Source organism: Capricornis sumatraensis, chromosome 2, assembly GCF_032405125.1.
Source record: "Capricornis sumatraensis isolate serow.1 chromosome 2, serow.2, whole genome shotgun sequence".
NCBI lineage: Eukaryota > Metazoa > Chordata > Mammalia > Artiodactyla > Bovidae > Capricornis > Capricornis sumatraensis.
In genome coordinates, this window is record NC_091070.1 from 134,303,834 (window position 1) to 134,325,753 (window position 21,920).

Consider the following 21,920-nt stretch of genomic DNA (forward strand, 5'->3'; position numbering starts at 1 on the left):
GGGAAACAAACTAAGATGTTTTCTTAAAAACCATCCTAGTGTTCTCTGCAATACCAGTCTCTCTAGAATCTCCTTCAGCTTCTGTTATTACTATCATTATTCCATCTTTCCATTCCTCTCTGCTTTAAAGTATATTAATTCCCTACAGAGAAAAATCCAAAATGAAAGCCTGGTTTTAGCTCCAAAATGTGGCACTCTCCCACTCTCTATATGTACCTTTGTGCCACCAGTTGCAATCCCAATGGCTTGCCATTGTCCACCAGACAGTCTCGCTTATCCTTCACAATCTGACTCACCAAAGGCTTCTGGAAAACCTCTCGCAGCATGAAGTCATTCTCTCCTCTGGAATCTCATCTGACTTTTAACAGAGCACTATATGAGCTGATATGTCAATCTCTGGCATCAGTCTGCAAGATTAACAGGCCCAGCACCAATTTTGGAACCAAATTTATCTGAGTTCAAGTCTAGGTTATCTTAAAAACTGTAGTTGGTCATGTTTGAAATGTACAGGTTTTACACATAGATGTTAATGTCTAATATTCTTTTTACATTTTAGATGTAAGACAATATGAATAGTCAGAAACAGTACCCCCTCACACAAACAGGAATAATAATAAATCCAAGCTCTGCTACTTGTTACTATGTAACTTCATGAAAATTAGGGACTCAACTGCTCTTCATGAAAACTGGGACTCAACTGCTCTTGAGTCCCAATTTCCTCCTCTGTAATATGAGGATACCACCAACCTACCTCACTATGAGGATTAAATGAAAATATACTTGTACCAAGCAAAAAACTCTTCAGAAAGAGTAGCCACCAATTTCCTTTCTTCTTTCTACATCAAAACACAAGATTTAAAAAATCAGTGACTTACTAGGAACCACTCTAATCCGCCCCAGATTCCCTTTTGAGCAAAAATAGTTCTCTAAAAGACTGACTACCTAGGACAACTAGATTCTTTTCTCCAATGAAAGCAAACTATACATTGTAAGTAGAACCAACTAAACAGAGTTCCCTGGTGAACTAGTGGTTAGGATTCTGGGCTTTCACCACCATGGCCTGGGTTTAATCCCAGGTTGGAGAACTGAGATCCTGTACACTGTGCAGCCAAAAACAAAAAACATAACAAAACAGTAAAAGTAGAACCAACTAACGAACTCCAAGTTGAATTCTGATTTACCCAGGCTTCATGACTCAAACACAACTGAGTAGTTCTTCATCCTACTCAGTGGTTAATAGGCTCCTCTAAATCTGGGTGGTGTAGATCAAGAAAGGGTGAATCCCCAGACCACAGAAAGCTAAAGACTTCATAACTAATGTACTCATTGTACTAACAATTAACTTAAAATGTTCCTATTTACTTCTGCCCTTGAACACAACAATATTATAAGATGTCAACACATTTTTAAGTAACTATAATCTAGAAATATTATCTCGACACATATAGGGTTTCAAGAAAAGCAAGAGTACACCTTTCTCAAGATATCCCAAGTGGGAGGGGGGTTGGGTGTAGGGTCCCTGGTGGTCCAGTGGTTACAACTCTGCCTTCCAATGCAGGAGGCACAGATTTGATCTCTGATCTGGGAACTAAGATCCCACATGCTGTGGGGTGCAGCCAAAAAAAAAAAAAAGATATCCCATGGGACAAAGAGGAAACAAACAATAGACTTCGCATGTGTTTGCAGAAGTAGGCTGGTGAATAACCTTATATCAACATCTAATACATACCAGTCACTGAGGCAGATAAATTTTATATTTAATCTTCAGAACCCTTAGAAGAAAATACTATGATGACCATTTTACAAATAAATAAAACTAAGGTCAGAGAAATTAAACACCCAGTATGTAGAGTCCTAACTTAAACACAAACTAACAGAAAACCCTACACTTTCCTTTAGACAATCTTGGCTTCTTGGCAGTATACAAGATTATGGAGTTAATTTAATTGCAAGCAGTTATCTTGTAATAAATTTGTTCTAACTCAAATTGGCATCATTTTAATATCTAGGTTGAAATGAAAAAGAGGAAAATATTTAAGAATCAAAACAAACAAAGCCACAAAACATCTGTTACAATACAGGAAAAATGTAGTTATTAAAAAATAATGAACATTTTAAAATCTTCCAGTATTCACCAACCCTGACCAAAGAAGCTCATGCTTAAGTACGGGCCACTTATAATTCCTTAATACAAAATTTTAGTTGAAATGTTTATAAAGTTTAAGAATTACCTATAAATACATATATATTTATTTAGTAGAGCCATGATAATCTGAATGTAAAAGTTCAGTTGGAACTTTTCAACATAAAAGTTCAATACTTTCTTCACACTTACTGAATTATTTAAAACTATTAAGATAACCGTTTCCAGCGGTTCTAACTCTAAGAAATGCCATACCATTAATGTAAAAGGAATTGTCTATATACACTGTTCATGAAATACTGTTTCTGGTACTAAAACTCTACCTTATAGTACTTTTAAGTTTTAAACGTTCTTTCCCACCTATTACTTCATCAGCATCATGTCAATCCTGTGAGGAAGATGGATAATTATTAATATTCCTATCTTATATCTAAGGAACAAAAGCAAATTAAGACCAAGTTATTTGTCTAAAGTTACAAAGCTAATCCTAAGGGAGCCAATTGTGAATACTAATTAACAATGTTGATTAGATCATAGCCCCTGGCTTTTCTTCTTTGATGATGAGTTTAAAACTTAATAAAAGAAACAATTATATTTAAATGGACTGAAATAATCTGTGGTATTTTTCAAATAATCTAGGGATATTAACATATGTGATGCTGTTTATCTGCAAAAAAATCAGCTCCTTAGTACATAAACTTGCCTAATTGTAAAATTAGCTTTTTCCATGAGGAGAAAAAAAAAAAGCACAGTGTATTAATATTTGAATTTAGATGTAATTTTTAAAAGAAACAGACTCCAAACCTGAGGACCTAAATTTAAAACCAAAGCCCAATACTTTTTAAAAACCTTGAGTGATTCGCTTAAGACAGAGAAAGCTTGTATGAGGCTTTATGTCCATATATTTGCCTCATTTGGCTACTCATGCACCACAAGCATCTACCTAAATGTCTCATGTTTATTACCCATAGTCTTCATATATACAAACAAATGAAAAACAAAAAAAGGCCTTGGAATCATCTTTTAAACAAATCAGATTAAAATTCATGTTTTATTTCTATGAGAGGGAAGCTGGCATTGTTTACCTAGGATTACTGAGACAAATAAAAACAATCATTTCCTAAAAAGAACTTACTGTCTTGTACATTTTGACTAACACATCATAAAAATCTACTTTCATCCAAAACAATGATCAGTAACAACCTAGTGAGGCTGCTTCAGAGATGCAGAGGATAAGATGGGGCTCCAGACAGAGCCAACTGTCTGGCTTGCCTGGAAATCAGGGAGTTCCTGGGACGTAGGACTCTCAGTTTTAAAACTAGGACAAGTTGGCCACTCTTACCAAGGAGTAATAACACATGTGGATGTCTGGATACTTCAAGCCACATTTACCAAGAATCACAAATTCAATTTCTTTTATATCATTCAAGGGCTAGTAAGCAAAGAGAAACAAATAGGATACACAGCAATACTTAAGGAATAGAGGCATACACTTTTTAATGAAAATCCACTTTCAGGCATTAACTAATCAATAACTTGTGAAGTGAAATTTCAAAAACTGAATTAACTTTCCTGGTGGCCAGATGGTAAAGCGTCTGCCTGCAATGCAGGAGACCTGGGTTCAATCCCTAGGTTGGGAAGATCTCCTGGAGAAGTGAATGGCAAGCCACCCCAGTATTCTTGCTTGGAGAATCCCACGGACAAAGAAGGCTGGCAGGCTATAGTCCATGGGTCGCAAGAGTCAGACACGACATAAACAAACACACCCCCCCAAAAAATTCCAATTTTCACTTTTACACTATTTTAACAAAACTGACAAACTGGGCCAAAATAAAGCCAAGATGTCCCTTTCTTTGGTTGGTGTCAACACATCAACATTCTTTTAGCAAGGAAAAGAGAAATCTATCCTTTAAGAGTAGTATTTCAGGACCAAGGAAATGACAGATAAGTTTTAAAGAGTTAGAACTAACATAACCTTCCTTCAATATCTCAAAGCTAGTCAGAGTTCAGTATAAATTATTTACATATACCAACCTCTAGAACAGAGGACTTTACCACACTTGATTAAGCCATTTCAAGCCTAAATGCCCCAGCTATGCAGCACAGTCCTCTGAAGCCATAGTAATAAGATGACTCACCAAGTGGCAGGTGTCTTAGGTTCTACGATTAATGGGTGTCTGCCTGGATGAGAACATATGTATGTGCCCAACAGACGATCTCATCCTGTTTGGCTAAGAGAAGAGACAGGCTAAAAAAACTAGTCAGTAGTACAGTACCTGCTTTATAATGGAAAGAATCAGACTTTGTCCCAGAGACTTGTAATTCATGCAGACTTTCAAAATGTCCTCTGTATGCATTATACCCCAATTTTCACTTACCAGAAAAGTACAACAGAGTGATCTAAGAGGATAAAAACCAACTTTATCACCCCGAAATTAGATATAGCTGAAATGTGAGAATTATCATACTGAGTTCATTGCTTCAAGATATGTGAAGTCAGAGTCATGAGAATATTAAATCCATATTTAAACCCTCCTATTACATTTAATGACTTGATGTCAGTTTCCACTCAAGTAAAAATCAGTAATTCATATTTGAGTTCTAGTTCATGAACGTATATATCCTTATGTGAAAACTGATACCATGCCACAGTTAATAAGATACGGGTTTATAAATATGGAGTTTAAAAGAAACTTACCCTTTCCCTTTGTGCAGCTCTGACTTCCAACCCAGTTTCTATAGAAACAGAAGGACAAGTGCCAATGCCAGAAGTCTGCCAATTAGAACTCATCTTTTAGTTGCTGAATAATAAAGCCATATCCCAAAGTCGGCTATAGGTTTTTGATTGTCAGTAGTTCCTAAAAAGAAACCCAGGAGGAAAAAGAGACATTTAACCAATTACTATACTTGAAATGCTCCCTCCTTTAAACTTGGCTATTAAAAGAAAATAGAGGAGGGTAGATCTAACACCATGTGTTAATTTTTTTTTTAAATTAGGGCTTCAGACACTTCTACACTTAAAAAGCAGCAAATAAAAGAAAAGGTGTCTTTGAAGGTTCACAATACCTTTAAGCTAATGTATTAAAGAACACTCATGTATCACAGACATAAAGTATTTTCAACCACCAAACCTTAAAGTTCAGATGAATTTCTTCCTTTTTGTGGAATGAATTTTCAGTAAGATTTTTAACACTGCAGAGGGTAAACTTCATAAGTAAAATTTGTTGGGAGAAATAAAGGATACAGGTAAATTTCCATTGAAAAATAAACAATTCTCATGTCTCAGGAGGAATCTATAAATCATAAATGAACCCTAAAGAAGTTTTCTAAAGATGCTGACATTGCTGTGCTTGATGAAAAATCCCTCTAAAACATACATGCCAATTGAAAAACTATGAGACATGAGAATAATCTGGCTGCAATTTCTCATTTGGTATTAACGTGGCTGCTTGGTTAATGTACTTTAGAATCTTTTACCTTAAAAACTTAGGCATTAAAAAAGCATTTCTGCAATAAATTGATACCATGCAATTCACAGTATTTTCTGAACATTCACACTGGTCCATTCTCTTCAATATATATCTTTATTACTTGTCACTGTGAGCTTTAACATCATTAGATTCTTATTGCTATGTGTGGAAAATCAGTTTCTTAATGAAGTTACTTTTGTACTATGACTAAACAACAAAAGCAACCAGGAACCACTCCTCAATCCTGTCCGTATCTATGCTCGCCATAGAAAGCTCTGAATCCATCTCCACCAAATCTCCTAAATTATGGGGCACCTATCAGTACAGTCTCAAATATTCTCACCTGTATCTATCAAAAAAGAACATGCTCTATCTTACAATGAAAAGAGTGGACTAGAACAGAATGGGAGGGAGAGAAAAAACATATTTAAATGTAACAAAATAAGCAAGACCCAACTAAGTAGGATGGGCTTCCCAGGTGGTACTACTGGTAAAGAACCCCACGTGCCAATGCAAGAGACATGGGTTCAATCCCTGGGTCGGGAAGATCCCCTGGAGGAGGGCAGGGCAACCCACTCCAGTATTCTTGCCTGGAGAATCCCAGGGACAGTCAGGCGGCAGTCCAAAGGGTTGCACAGAGTCGGACACAACTGAAGTGACTCAGCAAGCAAACCAACTAGGATAGACAACAGATAACCCTCCCATGTCTTGGTGACAGAGACCTCTGGTAATTTTCTAATTTTCACTAGAGTTCACTAGAGTTCACTATCTATGAACACTTGTACCTACTTTTCTTAATGAAAATATGTATTTTTTTAACTCTTAAAGTAAATGTCCTTTACTTTAGCATAAATCTGACAATCTTATGCATGAGGGATAAGATGCTAATCACCAACTTTTACTACCCTAAACATTTATATATCTACATATTAGTAAGTACCTATCAAACTTTCCAGTAGAGGAATCACTTGGGGAATCTGAGTTCATTCAATAGGTTTGTGTGAGGGCTTCCAGTTCTACATTTCTTAACAAGCTTCTGTGTGATGCTATTACTGCTGGTCTGAGGATCGCACTTTCAACAGCAGAAATTCTACAAGACTAAACAATATACACACTGCACTGAATCCAAATTCACTCTGAAAGTTTTTGGTTCTGATGTCTGAACAATTTTTAAGAGGCTGACTGTGCATGTGTTGGTCAGTAAGTTTACAATTTGACTCTCAAGCAGTGATTCTCAACCTTGGCTACACACTAGAATCAGGTGAGCACTTAACACTAGCACCTTGGCAGAACCCCACTGGACCTAGATGAGTCTCCTGGCTACTGGTATTAAAATTCCTCACATGATTTTAATGCATAGCCAGGTGTGAGACCTCTGCTACAAAAGAATTCTAAAGAATGCAGTTTATTGAAGTGTTTCTCTATAAAAGAATATACATAAACTATACAATTATCTTGGGAGCAAGGCAAAACTGAGTCAGTTTCTATATGCTAAAATAAAAATTTTATGAAACAATTTCCCCAAAATTCCTTAAAAACATGAAATAAAATATATATGTATATGTGCCTCAAAGTGTTCATTTTACCTGTAATAATAGTTCTACTCTGAACATTAATGCAATAAAAGGTTATGTATGGGTTTTTCATTTAGCCTCTTTTTTGGAGTTACAGCAGAAATTATATGTGACTACAGTGTAAACTGTCGTGACAACTTGCTGAAAGCAGAAAGAAAGCTGACATGCTGAGAAAATGAGGTTATATGAGGAAGACCTCAGGATGGCCAACAATTGTGAGACTAAAGAAATAAAATCTCTATTATAATATTTAAATAAAAGAACAATGCTTATCTCTAAGCAAGAATATATTCACAGTCTTGCAGAGAATTTGAAATGCTAATCTATCTTTGAAGGAAATATTATTTTTGATGTGTTAATGGTTGAAAGATTTCCTGTTTTGAACTACTTATTCTGCCTTTGTCTTCAATTTGTATAGCTAATTAACTAATTCTTCAAATAGTTTAGTATCTACTATATACCAGGCACTGTTCTAGATCTTGGGAATAACTGAAAGAAATCTGAAAGACATTTGTTCCTTTCCTGAGATATGTAGCCAAATCTTGACCAAATCACTTGACCCCCTTGCTTAAAACCTCTGCATTCACCTTTAGAACACAATCGAAACCCTTGATCCTTGGCAATAAGGCTCCAACTTAGTTTATGACCTCCCTTTCCTGATAGCTCACTTGGTAAAGAATCCACCTGCAACGCAGGAGACCCCAGTTGGATTCCTGGGTCAGGAAGATCAGCTGGAGAAGGGATATTCTATATTCTTGGGCTTCCCTTGTGGCTCAGCTGGTAAAGAATCTGCCTGTAATGCGGGAGACCTGGGTTGGATCCCTGGGTTGGGAAGATCCCTTGGAGAAGGGTAAGGCTACCCACTCCAGTATTCTGGCCTAGAGAATTCCATGAACTGTACAGTCCATGGGATCACAAAGAGTCTAACAGGACTGAGCGACTTTCACTTCACTTTCTTTGGTTATAAGCTCCATGAGAAATAAAGACCTCACCAATATAATCCCAAGACCTAGAATACTGCTTGATGCATAATAAGTACCTGAATATTTGAAGTATTAAATAATTAGCTACACCAACTGAAGATAAACCCAGCAACAATAATTCAAAATGGGAAATCTTTCAACAATTTACAAGCCAAAGATACACTCAATTCAGCCTATCAGTAACCTAGTTAGAAGTTAGTAGACAAAAGTAATGGTTCATTCACAGAAATTACTTACATGTGTACATACACACTCAATCTCAAAATCACTTTCAATTTCAAGACAGACTACAATCACATTATTTTTTAGATTAACGGAAAACTTAAGGATATCTCAATCAATTCCTGACAATATACCCCTTAGCTAAGCCACAAAACTTTTCTGGTATCTCTTTAGCATTTCATAAACTAAACAGCAGCCCTTCTTCACAGTTATAAGGTAAAATTAAACACTTAGACTGAATATCTGGGGGAAATAATTACATGACAATAAAACTACTACTTGTGACAATGTTAAGTGCTCAATTCCATGGCATCTGCTGCTTCCTTCTGCTTGTCCTTTCAATAGTTCTCAATTTATCTTCTGGAAGCTCCTCTCAGCTTCACAATCTGAATACTATTCTGGTTCTCCTACCTGAGACTCTTTTCTGGCATCATCTTCTTTTCCCATGCCTTAATATGACACTACCCCAAGTTTACACTTCAACACTCTTCCTCTCTAACCAATGCTGCTCAACCTACGACCACTGAACAGACTACTACATCAGAATTACCTGGAGAGCTTGTAAAAGAACAAAGACTCCTGGGCCATGCATGCTGGTCCTAACAAATCCCACAATTTCTGGGGTTGGAGAAAGGGCCTGTATGTTTCCCAAGAACTTCATAAAATCCACCACCCAGACATTTTCTCAGGTTTGCAGCTTTAATCCCATCCCAGTCTCCTGAAAACAGTGAGTTATGACAGTACAGTGACCAAAAGCCCTAGCTAGAACAAAAGCCTGGCCTAGAACCCTGGCTGTATCACTGTGAGAGTATGGTCTGTGGTGAAAAGTAGATGAGACAATGTTTGTCAAGGACTTGGCAGAATGCTTGGTCTCAAGTATCTAATAAAAATGACTGCTATTAGTACTGTTGTTTTATATCCATATCCCTCAACTAACTATCCATCCTCACTCCCCACCTGCCTAAAACCAGCCTTTCAGGACTCCCTATTGTTGCTGACCCAACCATATTACTAGTTTTCTAGACTTAGCCTGAATCTTTCCCATATATCAACAAGCTGCTCTATTATTATTAATCATGCTTGATAGACTGACATCTCAATTCCAACCTCCCTCCACCATTCTAGGTTCTAACAAATTATTTTTTAAACTCTTTCATGATCAGCCCAGCTTAAAAGTTCACATACTCAATCATATACCCATATTGCCAGTAAGAAGACAATTAATCAAATATTGGCCTGTGACATTTCTCCCATGGTTGTCCTGAACAATGAACTTGCCCCAATATTTAACTATTTCCCTGTTTCTATCTAGTTTCTCCAATCATAGGAGTAGAGACTATTTGATACATTCTTCTCTATGGTCAATCTTACTTAACATACAGCCAGAATTTAATTTATACAGGAATCCTACCTGAATGCTTAATAACATAACATTTGGGAACAGAAGCATGTTAAACAATTTTACCTCAAGGTTAAAATCTTGGTTGCTTCTCAGCAACAAGCTTGTCTGAGGTTTGAAGAAATTTTGTTTACTCTGCTTAAATTTATAAAATTAGTCAACTCTGTTTAAAACTTGTAACTAGGTTATAATTCAAGTTTTTAAGTAAAAGGCTCTTAACCAGGAAAGCTTAAAAATAGCAAAGTGGAATGGGAGATAGAGGTGATGGTCAGATAAGCCATAATCATATATCCTACTGCAAAAAGAAAAATAAATGCTGTACAAAACATAAGTATTAAATTTATTGCCTCAGATAAACAACTTGTAAACAACAATGTGACTTAAGCTACTGAAGTGACAAGTTATAAAATCTAGGCTATTTTACTAGTCAGAGTAAGCCCCATTTTCAATTTTAATACAACTAGATCCTTCAAAATGAACTCAGAGATGTTCTTGGAACTATTTCTTTTACAGCAGAACCCTAAATCAAGATCCTACAAAAGACACTGGGAAACCACACATATAATCCAAAAGGGCAGTTTCCAATTTATAAAACAAGGACTCTAGATCTAACACTCAACCCAATTAATATTTTTTTCTTCATGGTGTAAGTAGAAATAAAATGATTTCATTGAGTGGTTTCAAAAAACAGTGTACCCTGTGGTGGATTCATGTTGATGTATGGCAAAAACAATACAATACTGTAAAGTAATTAACCTCCAATTAAAATAAATAAATTTATATTTTAAAAAAGTGTACCTTTCCATTTTGCATCACATATACAATAAACAAATGCCAAACAAATGCCCTGTCTGCAATATTTTTTCTTCTTGAGATAAAGCCTGAGATCTTGAGATACCAAACATGTAGGAATATGTTTCGAGTATAATAAAATTTTCCTCAAATTGCCACAGTGATTTTCTTTTTTTTTAAACTAATTAGAAAAACTACTTAATGAGCTTTCAGTATGGACTAGTCAGAGAAAGAAAATACACGGGAAATTAACATTTCCAACAGGAATAAACAGCTTAAAGAAATGTACATGACAGATCATTTAGCAAAGCTTTAAATGGCAGTCAATTCATAAGCAGATGTTTCACAAATTCTTGAAAACAACATACTGAGAACCTGAAAACTGCTGTACTTCACTTTCCCCATTTGGAAAGAGATGAAAAACAAGAATCTAATGAAACAGAAAAATCCTCTTCAAAATTTTTGATCCCATTTAAAATACAGCAAAGAAAACCTAAATTGTATTATACATTTAAAAAGCTGTGCTTGTGTTCAGCTGCCAAACCCTCACATTTGATTAATAACAGAGGAAGGGGCTGGAAGGGCTCAGAAGGTTAGTAGCACTAAATGGACAATGAAAATGGTTAAGAGATTTTACTCAACACTGCCCATTCACTTTCCTAAGTTTATTGCAGCTACCTAATGTTATAATTAAATCTCCCTGTGGAAAAAGAAAAAAATTAACCATTTTGGCTAAATTATCTATCACTCACAGTCCAATAATACACTTTCTTGCTACATATACTAAAATATTCTTAACTTGGAGGTTTAGAGATCAGTGTTTGTACCAGTTGAGTTCTTCCAGCACCACTGAATCACCAATAACAGTGAAGGCTACAGTTAAAACGTCAGATTTTTACAGGTCCAAATTCATCACCAGAATTTTAACACTTTGGCTCCCACATTTAAAAGAATTTTTTCAAATGTTAAAATAAACTTTAAAACTTAAATATATCAAAACACCAAGAACAAAAGTTCTGGTCTACAACTTTGTTAATATAACACTTTGGTGAGGGGAGGAAGCTAGTAACAGCAGCAGAGTGCCTAAATCAGAGAAATATATCCCCAAACATTAAAAGCCCTCACCCTGTTAATCATAATGCTTTTGACCTCTAAAAACCCTCTTACCTGTTCATAAGAGTTTATACAGCTGTTTGCCACTGGAACACCACCTTGCAGAGTATAAGCGTGGCATCCTTTGTTGATAATCACCTGTTGCCTAAGTAATCATCATCCCGCATGGAGACAGACAGCACTAGGGCTCTTCCATCCGAGGTTAAAATTCAAAACAAGCCCAACAAGCCTGCATTTCAAGGTGGTCTTCGTCTGCAACTATTAAGTTTAAAACTGGCAAACAACAGTGGTGTCTGAAGCCAATGGTGCAGCACTGCTGGCTTCCTCTTGAATTCCAGCGTTGTCACTGTGCACCGAAGTCTCCTGCGGCAAACAGGGGAGTTGTTCTCCTGTACTGGAAACAGCTTCCAAACATCAGGAGCCCCTGTACAGGATAATGCAGGAACTAAAGGCAAACACTTTTTCCTCCTTAAGGATGCCTCCATTTTTTCCTCACAATCTGTACTACCAACCGAAGTGACTGGGCCTGAGTGTGCGTTCGTACCTATGAAACCGTCACGGTGCATGCACATCCAAGGCATGTGGAACCACAGGTGAAATAAGGCACAGATACCAAGTAATGGTTCTAATTACAAACGCTAGCTCTCAGGAACTCTTCATCCATTCAGAACTAAACCCATCACTGCATAACTCTGGTAAGAAGCCCCTGAAGATGGAGGAGCTCCTCAAGTATGTCAGGAAAGGCTTTATTAACATCATCATTAACATTTAAAAAGCAAGCGGAGCATTTCTCCTTCTTTTGGCAATTTGGTGCAAATGTTAAGTGCAAGATAAAGCAATTTCAAACTTTTCTTCAAATTAAAAATGAAACTAAGGCCAAACGTGATGGGTGGACAAAATAAATCAAAACTTAAAATTCAGCAACTCCGGCTCTTCAAACCAGCAAAGCCCCAGACTTGTGCACTGTGGTGAGGCTTACGGTGCTTGCCCCGGCTTCTTGCGTGCCAGCAAACAGCACCATTTCCTCATCAAGTTGAGGACTGAGAAGCAAATGATCCCCTTCACTGCAAACAAAGGGGGTCACAGTAACACTAGTGATCCTTCAGAATTGACACACTGTGATAGTCAAAATGATGGTCTCCCTGCTTCTTGCTCAAGACATACAAGATCTGAGCAGCAGCAAGTATCCCCTCAGCTGCAAACAAAGGGGTCAAAGGTTTGTCGTCAATTCACTTCCAGGCAGAAAAACATTTTCCTCAAAAGAAACAATTTATTTAGAATAAAACAAAAGCAGCTCAACTGTGAGCGCACGTTTGAGTGACAGCTACTTTTAAGCTGTGTGAGCCATAAAAAGGGTTTTTCTTTTCCAGAAATCTTGTGTACACAGCACAAAGCAAGGTCATTTTTTTTTCCACTTAAAACACCGGCATTGGCATCACAATAGCAGATACACAACTTTAAGCTGCCATTTTAGTAAAATGCACAAATACTAAACAGATTAGCTTTCTTCCATCAAGAGGCCCATGTAAACTTCACATAAGCCACAACTTCTCTTCAAAAAGGTCCATTAGAGCTTTGAATTCCATGTCTTCATCCGTTGTTCACCAGTTTTGCTTGCGGGGGGGGGAAAAAAAGGTTATTCAGTACAAATGTTTACAATATTAAAAATATATATATTTCCCCTATGCCATTATAGATGAACATAACATTAACAAGACCTTCCTGGACAATCCACCTTGACTTCAAAAAGCACCAATAATACCCACTGGCACAAGCCTTGAAATGAACTTACTGTGAACAGACAACAAGTAGAATAGGGTGAATTTTTTTTTTAAAGACTGCAATTAAGGATTATAGGACTGAAAATATCCTTTGTACTCATGTAACTGAGTAAAACATGTCAAAAAAATTTCAGAAAAAATCAAATTTATAATCAATTTACAATCAATATATTCCATATAAGTTAAAAAAAATGAAATTATAAAAAGGTAGAGTTTAGTCAAACTTATACCCCCTCTATTTTCATTCTGTAATTTATATGGAGTAATACAGACCTACTCCATTATTGTAGACAGGGGTCAAGATACAAAACCTTTTAAAAATCCACCTTCATTTATGTTACCAAAGACAGCAGCTGTTATTTTCTTTAAAACACTCATACAATCGCTAAACAGCCAAAGAACACTGTGGGACTTTAACTTTCCAACTGTTTAAATCATACATATAAAACTTCATTAAGCTAGACAGTTCACTGTGGTCACCTGAAATCATTTTCTCCCTTTAGGCACATCACTATAACCAGAATGTTAATAGGGTCAGCTCCATTTCTCTTCCTGTTCTCATACCTAACTCCTATCTCCAAACCAAATACTGTGGCAGAGATAGAAAAAAAAGTCCCGAAATTCTCTCCAAAAACTTTTTCACAAAAAGGTCATTAAGGCCCTCTTCTCAAGAGGATTTCCTAGTTCTGTTACCACAGAGTTTTTGGTGAATGGTTCCTATATGGACCCAAACTGCAGTTTAAGCTGCACCTGCGTAATGAGCAATTTCACTGTCTGAAGAAACTATTAAAAAAAATTAAAAACACAAAATAACAACAACAAAACTGTCAGTGAAAATCTGCTCGTAAAACAGTTTTTAAATAAACTAAACAAGTGTTAGACTCTGAAAGCAACACACCCCTTACTTTTGCTATTGTACCTCAAGTGGTCTAACTGAGCTAAGGGCCAGAACATATTACCTTCAAAATGTGACAAAAACTTATTATCAGCCAAAGGACGGACGTTTTAAGATGTAATCCTTAAAGGGGAAACTCTGCTTACTCTCGGGTCAGTCAAAACAGACATCTCAAACCAGGAATTTAAATTTTTTCGTGGAAAACTCTTTATAGGAATTCCAGTAACAACCAACAAAATAACACTAAAAATAAATTGGCTAGGAGCTGAATGATTAATTTTTCATAAACTTTGAAATTGTGATTAAAAATCTAAATTAGCTTGATGGTTCTTTTTTTACCAGTAATACTTAATGAGTCATTTAATGATATACTTAAGAAATTCCATTCATTTGAACTCGAGTTCCAGAAAAATCAATTAAACAAATACATTTAAAAAAAAAATAAAAGCAAAAGAAACAACTGGCTGTCACAAAGAACATCCAATGTTGAGATTACAAATTCTGGCTAGTGAGAATTAGAACCAGATTGTTTTAGACAAATGCTTTCATTCCACTCTTAAGTTTAGGTAGATAGTTTACCAATGTTATAAACCTGAACAATAGAATGAGCAACACAAATAAGATTCATCCAAATGATGGCACTCTGTAGGTAAGCACCAAACTAAACATAATTTTGTTATAATACATACATTTAGAAATGGTATCAAGCCATTGTTTCAAAAACACTGAAGCACAAATTGCCCAGATCTAACAAAAGCCACGATGTCAGATAAAGAATCAAACAAACATGGAGCAAAACCCACAGTACTCTACTCTTCGATAAGCTGGCATATCAACTTAAAAAAAAAAAAAGAAAGCCACATACACTTTGGATTAGAGTAAAATTAGGTATCAAGGACTTCACTAAGAGTAAAATCATTTGTCCAGCCATCTTATCAAAAGGTATTCAAAAGTTAATGGTTAGTGAGACTATTTAAACTGGAAAAAATGTATCTAGCCACAAACTGTACTTTGACCCCATTTATTTATGCATAGACTGCACACTGACATAAGTTTCTGAACAGGTGTCTATTCCATATTAGCGTGTCAAGCAGTTTTTTAAAAGCAAAAGGACCAAAAGTGTTCATTGTAGGACTTCAGGTATTTTCCCTACAGGCACACCAAGGACCTCTGTGCTCATAGCCTATTATCTTCCTTCTCTCAAAATGGCTAGTTTTTCCAGTTTAAAAACAAAAAACACAAAAGTCTCCAAACTTACAAAGAAAACTTATAAATGCATAGTGAAAACTAAAAAGGATGACACAGCAGTGATGAGGCTTTCATGCTAACATGCATTAGACACCTGTCATAACGGACAATTAAAAATTACATGACGTTTTCCTGGGTTATTATTGGTGCTATTTTAAAACTATCAGCTTTGATAACAGAAAGAAAACAGTTGAGTTCTGCCAGGCTTTCAGTAAGTCACTTACATAGCATAGATACATGACCATGATCCAAAGGTCCTCAAGTTTCTAATCATAATTAAATATCAAGGGCTTTAGCTAAAGTCCTCAACATTTAAACCACAGGGGAAAATACACTTACCAACGACCTGAGAAACTAGGGGTTGGGGGTGGAGGAGGAAAATTAAAAAGACAAGGAAACCATGAATTAATGTTAAGCAGCAAAAGCTCTTGTTAAGAATCAGAAATTGATAATCTTCAGTTTTGGAAAAAAATGTGGAGGTGGGCTAAATTATTTTATACTAATTTCAGGTCTCTGAGAAAATAAACCACTAAAAAACGGTTTTCCTAAACTGATTATTTCAATTCTCTGTGGCTGGACACCAGCGAAAATATAAACACAAAACTTCAAAGATACTCAAAATACTTTCAATAATGTGAAGTCATCGCTGTTTAAATATGAAAATTAAAATCCAAGCAAAATTTTTAGAGTATGTCAAAAGTATTTCACAATGACTTTAAAAAAATTCTGCAATCCAGATATGGGTGATTAATGCCCACTGAAATAAAAGGATGACTTATGAGCCTGCAGACAACTCTTCTTTCTATTACTGAAGTCAGAAATTTGGGTGAATACAAAAATAAAAACTCACCTCTGATGAAAAACACAAGTTTTGAAATTTGCAACAATTAGAACTGTACCTGCTATACCCCTCTGAAAGTCAGTGAAAACACCACCACACACCAATAACTGACCAAAGAATTGTGATTTTAAAAGCACCTACTCACTTCCTGCATACTAGTGTAAGGAAAAGACAACGTGGTTTGTAACACACTCCTCTATTTTTACTGAACAGCTACAAACCAAAAGTGCATATATGGGATACAGAACTCAAAAACTAATGGTAAAAACATATATGCTAAAGCAAGCTCTTGGGAACACACCATTTAAGAAAAATACTCAAATACCTGATTAAAGTAATTGCAACGTTTTATGTATGCTTTACCAGCTTATACTTCTGAGATCCCTGCTCAAATTTCAGCCACACAAATAATATTTCTGGTACAGGAATTATTTACCGACCTACCAATCAGTCATTTTTAGGTGTGTATTATCTTTTTACAGCTAGTGGGCTCTTTGTTTTTCAAATGCTAACTTTTCAAATTTCTGGTTTTGTAATTTTGAGGATTTTTTTAAGTTCAAGATTAAAAAAGAAAAAAAATTCGCAGAAAAAGAGGAAAACAGTTACACATAAGAGTGGAAACTCCTAATTAAAGTAAACCACTTGCCTGCTACCTTTAGGGGAGTCCTTTCACTTAAAATAATAGCTAAACTCTCCTGACTTCTATTTTTTAAAGAGGTTTATAAAAATATAAAAAAGAAAAAACCTAAAACTAAACAACTAATTAAAAAGAAATTTTCATCCGATGCTGTATCCCATTACACATCACAAAACAGGAACCATGTCAAAGTACTAAATACAAGTTACACATGGACTTTAAGACGCACCACGGACAATGATCATGACCAGGTAATCTTCTTCAGATTTGGCCAGTGCCTTGGCAGGGGAATCCAGGAACTGCTGGGAGAACTCACAGGGTGGAAAGGCATGAAGGACTCCGGTGTTTTCCTTGTCTTTGTTGCCCCCCACAGGGAGGCTGATCACCCCAGCAGCCTGCTTTTGCTTTAAGTAGGACACGAGGTTCCTAAGTGGCCTCTGAGTAGAGGTGGCAGTGTCTGATGTGGCTGAGGAAGAAGACTTGCTATCAGAACTTCCAGGCACAGCCAGAAGAATAGCATAACCATTGGGCCCTGCCACTTTGATGCGTCGCGTTACTTCATCCAACTTGGGCTGGTCCAAACGAAGACGCTGAGTGATCTTGAGCTGGGCCACTTTGCCTCCAGTTGAGCCCTCCACAAGAAGACTACTAGCCACCTGGAGGTCACCCTGCAACAGATGCATGTTGGAAGGAAAGTTGCTGTTCTTCAACAGAAGCATGCCCTGCCAGGCCAAACAGAGTTTGGGAGATGCTGCTGCTGCAGGGGCGGTCCCCCCATCCTGTTTCTGGGAAGGGGACTTCAGCTTCGATGAAGCAGTGCTGGTGCTGGATGCACTCCCGTCAGGCCGATCTTCTTTTTTCAAAGGGCTTTTACCCTCCGTGGAAGCAGTTGTCCGGTGCTTCTTATCCCGTTCAGCTGATGCGGAGTTTTTACGGTCTCGCTTGTCACCCTGGCTCTTCTCCAAACTACCTCGTCGGTCTCTGATTGGAGAGGGCCTTTCCAAGAGAAGACGGGAAGATCGATCGTTGTCGCTATTGTAGCGATCCCGGCTACTGCCCAATTCTGGACTGCGGTCAGGAGAAGGCGCGCAATGACGTTTTCGTGGACGGTCACTCTCTGGGGACCTATCCAGATGCCGACCCCCACTCTCCTCAGGCAGCCTTCGCTTCCTAGGTTGGTCTCTGCTGCTGAGCAGATCTCGGTCACCTCTGTCCCGGTCCAACGACCAGCCATCCCGCCTGCGATCCAGGCTATCCAGTGGCTCATAAGCAGGCACAGCCGTAGCTGCAGTCCGAGTGCTGCGTTCACGGACTGGGGGTGGGGGTGGAACCCAATCAGAGTCAGGATAAAGGTCCCTATCACGATCTCTGTACAGTAAGGGTGGTGTCCTATCCCGAGCACCCCTCAAAGGGTCCGGTGCCCGGTGTCCAAAAGCATCTGTCACCAGTTCATAATGAGTTAACGGCAGAGGCTGCAGATATTGCTGCTGGTAACGATGTTCTGTGTCTGCAAAGTCTACTCTAAGGCGACGATCTGGGCCACCAAGTGGGAAGCCCCTCATGTGGGTCCAAGCAGCATGAGCTGCATCCAGGCTTTCGTACTGGATATATGCCCAACTATCACCTTTGCGGTAGTCAATGGTGCGTATGGTGCCAAATCGGTCAAACTCCCGTGCCAGGGCAGCAAGGGGCACCCAAGGACCCAGGCCACCTACCCAAAGGCGGGTGGTCGGTGTAGCTTTGCCATAGCCAATTTTGATAGGATTCCGAATGATAATTTTGCCAGACATCGCCAGTTTGGCCCGGTGAGACATATCTAGATTTTCAAATTTGAGAAAGCCATAGGTACTGGTCTGGCCCCGAGAAGGCCTCTTGATGTCTACCTCTGTGATGACTCCGAAACGGTCAAAAGCCCTTCTTAGATCACTCTCTGTCACAGTGATGTCTAGGTTGCCCAAGAAAAGCGTCCGGTTAGCTCGCTGATCATCCTCGGGTGAGATCTCATCTACTTCTCTGAAAGGAGCGGCACCTGCTCCAGTTCCCACCCTTGGCTCAAGACTGTAGGCTGGGCGCACTCTCTCATAGAACGAGTAGTCTCGCTCTCTCTCCAGGTCTCGGGGCAGTGGTGGCGGAGGTGGAGGGGGCAGGCGGCCAAGGGCCAACTGCTGCAACCGGTAGTCTCTGTATCCTAAGGCTGCACCACCAGGGGAAAGTGATCTCTGGCCTCCACCACCTCCTCCAGGGGGGTGCCGGTGACCACCTACAGAGGACCCGACCACACTGGCTGAAGAAGGATAGGAATCTTTGTCTAAAGGGGAGCGGCTACGGCGCCGGCTCACATACACAGCTTCTATCTTCAGAGGCCGGTCATAGAGCACTAGGCGGCCTCTGGCATGCTTGGCCGCCCGCGCGTCCTCTGGCCGCCGGAAGTTCACAAAGGCTACTCGCTCATCCCCGCTGCCAGAACCCGAGAGATGACTGATTTTGACACTTACATCACCGAAGCGTTTAAACTCGTGAAACAATCCGTCCTCCACTGCTTCGTCACTCAGCTGGGACCCCAACTCGCTTATCTTCAGTGTCTTGTATTCCCCGCCATCGCCGCCGCCAGGAGCCGAAGAGGCGGCCCCAGAGGAACGTGACTCCCCGCCTCCACCCCGGGAGCTGCTGCGCGACTCGCCCCCGCCCGAGGAATTTTTGGTGCTTGGGGAGCTGTAACTATGCAAGCGGCTACTGGAGCTGCCCCCTCCGGTGTCGTACTCGCGGCTACCACCTCGGCTGCTAGACTTGTCCAGATGAAGGCTGCGCCGCGACCCGCCGCCGCCGTCGGTCTTTCCGCTGCTGCTCCCATTGCTGCCACCAGAGCCCCCTAACTTCTTGCTCCGCTCCCCGCGGGAAGTCGAATCCTCACCACCACGGGAGCGTTTCGGCTTGACCGGAGAGCGCTCTTTTCCCTTCATGGTAGCGGGGCGTCGGAGATCTTCTCCGCGGAACTGACTAACCCGCCGCCCCGCGCTGGTTTCACACAGCGGAACCGCACGCCGCCATCTTGGACTCTGCCGCGGCAGAGGGTCCCGCCCCGCAGTCTTCATTGGTCAATTAGCTTCGCTCTTCTACAGTCTCATTGGGAAAACTATTTGTCTGTCTTTACATCTCCCCGCGCTCCGGGAAGGCGCCCGCCCAACCACTGTTATTGGGTTCCCAACGCCCTAGTCAGAGTACCTCATTGGTTATATTCGTTGTCCATCTTAACGGTTCCTCGCGCCAGACTGTAGCTCCGCCCCTTGTACTCGATGGTCACCTGACCCAAAGTCTGGAGGCGTTGATTGGACAAAAAGTCTGTCCTCTAACGGTACTTCTTGCGGGGCGAAAGCAGTGATCCCGCCTCCTCATAACTTTCATTGGTTTATGACCCCGTCCTTTAACCTACTATTTGGGAAGTCAAGCCATATGTTCTAGCATTTTTTTTTTTCCTGAGAGGCCGGCTCACAGCGATCTCGCGAGAGAGAGAAAGCTCCCTCTTTCGATGCCTTTCTTCCAACTCCTCCGGCGGCTGAAAGAAGTTTAAATCTGATTGGATGTTGACGATGAAGTTGATAGGCCGAAATAACTGTCCATCACTCGCTTAAAGGCGTAGGCTCTTACAATGAGGAGGCTGTCTGAAGGTGAAAGACTAGAATACGTGCTTGCTGTGCGACGTCACTTAGACGTCGCGAAATGGTGACCATGAGACAGTTCCGCCTTTCTGCGTTCAGCGTTTTCCTTTCCAACATTTGTTCGCTCCCACGGCGTACTTGGTTGGGGTTTGGCCCTCGGACCTCAGAACTTCTAGGCTCCCTACCTCCTACCTGTGTGGGACCAGGCGCTGGGCTTCTGCCTCTTCCCTCCCACCGTTGGGCCCGCGAATCCTTCAGGAAACCGTCCCGGGGCGCCCAGCGGACACCATCTTAGCGCCGTTGGCCTTTGCGTGAACGGCCTTTAAAAGCCCCACCCACCGTACGCAAGAAAACGCTCTGGGGCCCGCGGCGCCGGTAGGGCCAGGTTCACAGTTCAGGAACGGCCGGGTCACACTAACGCCCGGGGGCGGGGCGGGTCGTAAGCTGAGCTCAGGCCTTTGGGGTCCCGCAGCTCTGGAGCCGGTGCTTAGCCCAGGCTTGGAAGTCGGCATTGCTCGGTGCGATTCATTCCCGCCCGAGTGTCCTGGGGTAACCTAGGAAAAAGAGAGACTGAAGCTTCCAGTTTCGACTCCTATAGGCAGGGTGGGGACTCGGGCCACGACGGACGAGTCTGAGCTTCCTGATTTGTGTTGCAAGTTCACGTAGATTTGGGGTTTTGTCGTCCGATAATATAGCTGCGTTAGATTTTTATATGTTAACAACCTTCCCTGGTAAATAATCGAATGAAATGAATGTACTTTGCTCCCTGCAGATGTGTCGCGTTTTTTCCTGTGGTTTCTTGTACGTGCCCTCACCTTCAGAACAGGGTAGAACAGTCACCTTGCTATCTAAGTCCATCTCTTTTGACTCTGAAAATCATTTGCCGCTTTAAAACCCAAATTTCTTTCCATAGACCTTCATTGTGTCAGACAGTAAAGCTCTTGTGCGGGGTGCTGGTGATACCGAGTTGAGAAAACGTACAGTTTCTATCCGATGAAGGGAGGTAGTGTTGAGTTCATCACAAGGCTAAGCTTTTATGCATTCCTCCTCATGTCCTCTGGGCAGAGGAAAGGGGATTCTTGTATAGATCCTTTCTGCAACTGCATCTCTCAAGATTCTATCTGTAGGAGACAATGTGACATGTTTTTAAACATGACATCTTTTGA

At 39.9% G+C, this 21,920-nt stretch overlaps 1 protein-coding gene across 2 annotated transcripts; it reads right to left on the reverse strand.

Moving 5' to 3' along the window:
- Window positions 1–13,113: 13,113 nt before the first annotated feature.
- Window positions 13,114–20,190, reverse strand: RBM15 (RNA binding motif protein 15). 2 transcript variants are annotated; one of them, XM_068964708.1, is made up of 2 exons: window positions 17,328–20,190; window positions 13,114–14,066 (listed from the first exon to the last, which is right to left on the reverse strand). In XM_068964708.1, the coding sequence occupies exons 1-2, from the start codon at window positions 20,188–20,190 to the stop codon at window positions 13,954–13,956; spliced, it is 2,976 nt and encodes a 991-aa protein (XP_068820809.1). In that variant the 3' UTR covers window positions 13,114–13,953. The 2 variants fall into 2 exon arrangements, with proteins under 2 accessions (XP_068820809.1, XP_068820810.1); XM_068964709.1 differs by having other exon boundaries at window positions 13,114–13,309; window positions 17,324–20,190.
- Window positions 20,191–21,920: the final 1,730 nt, after the last annotated feature.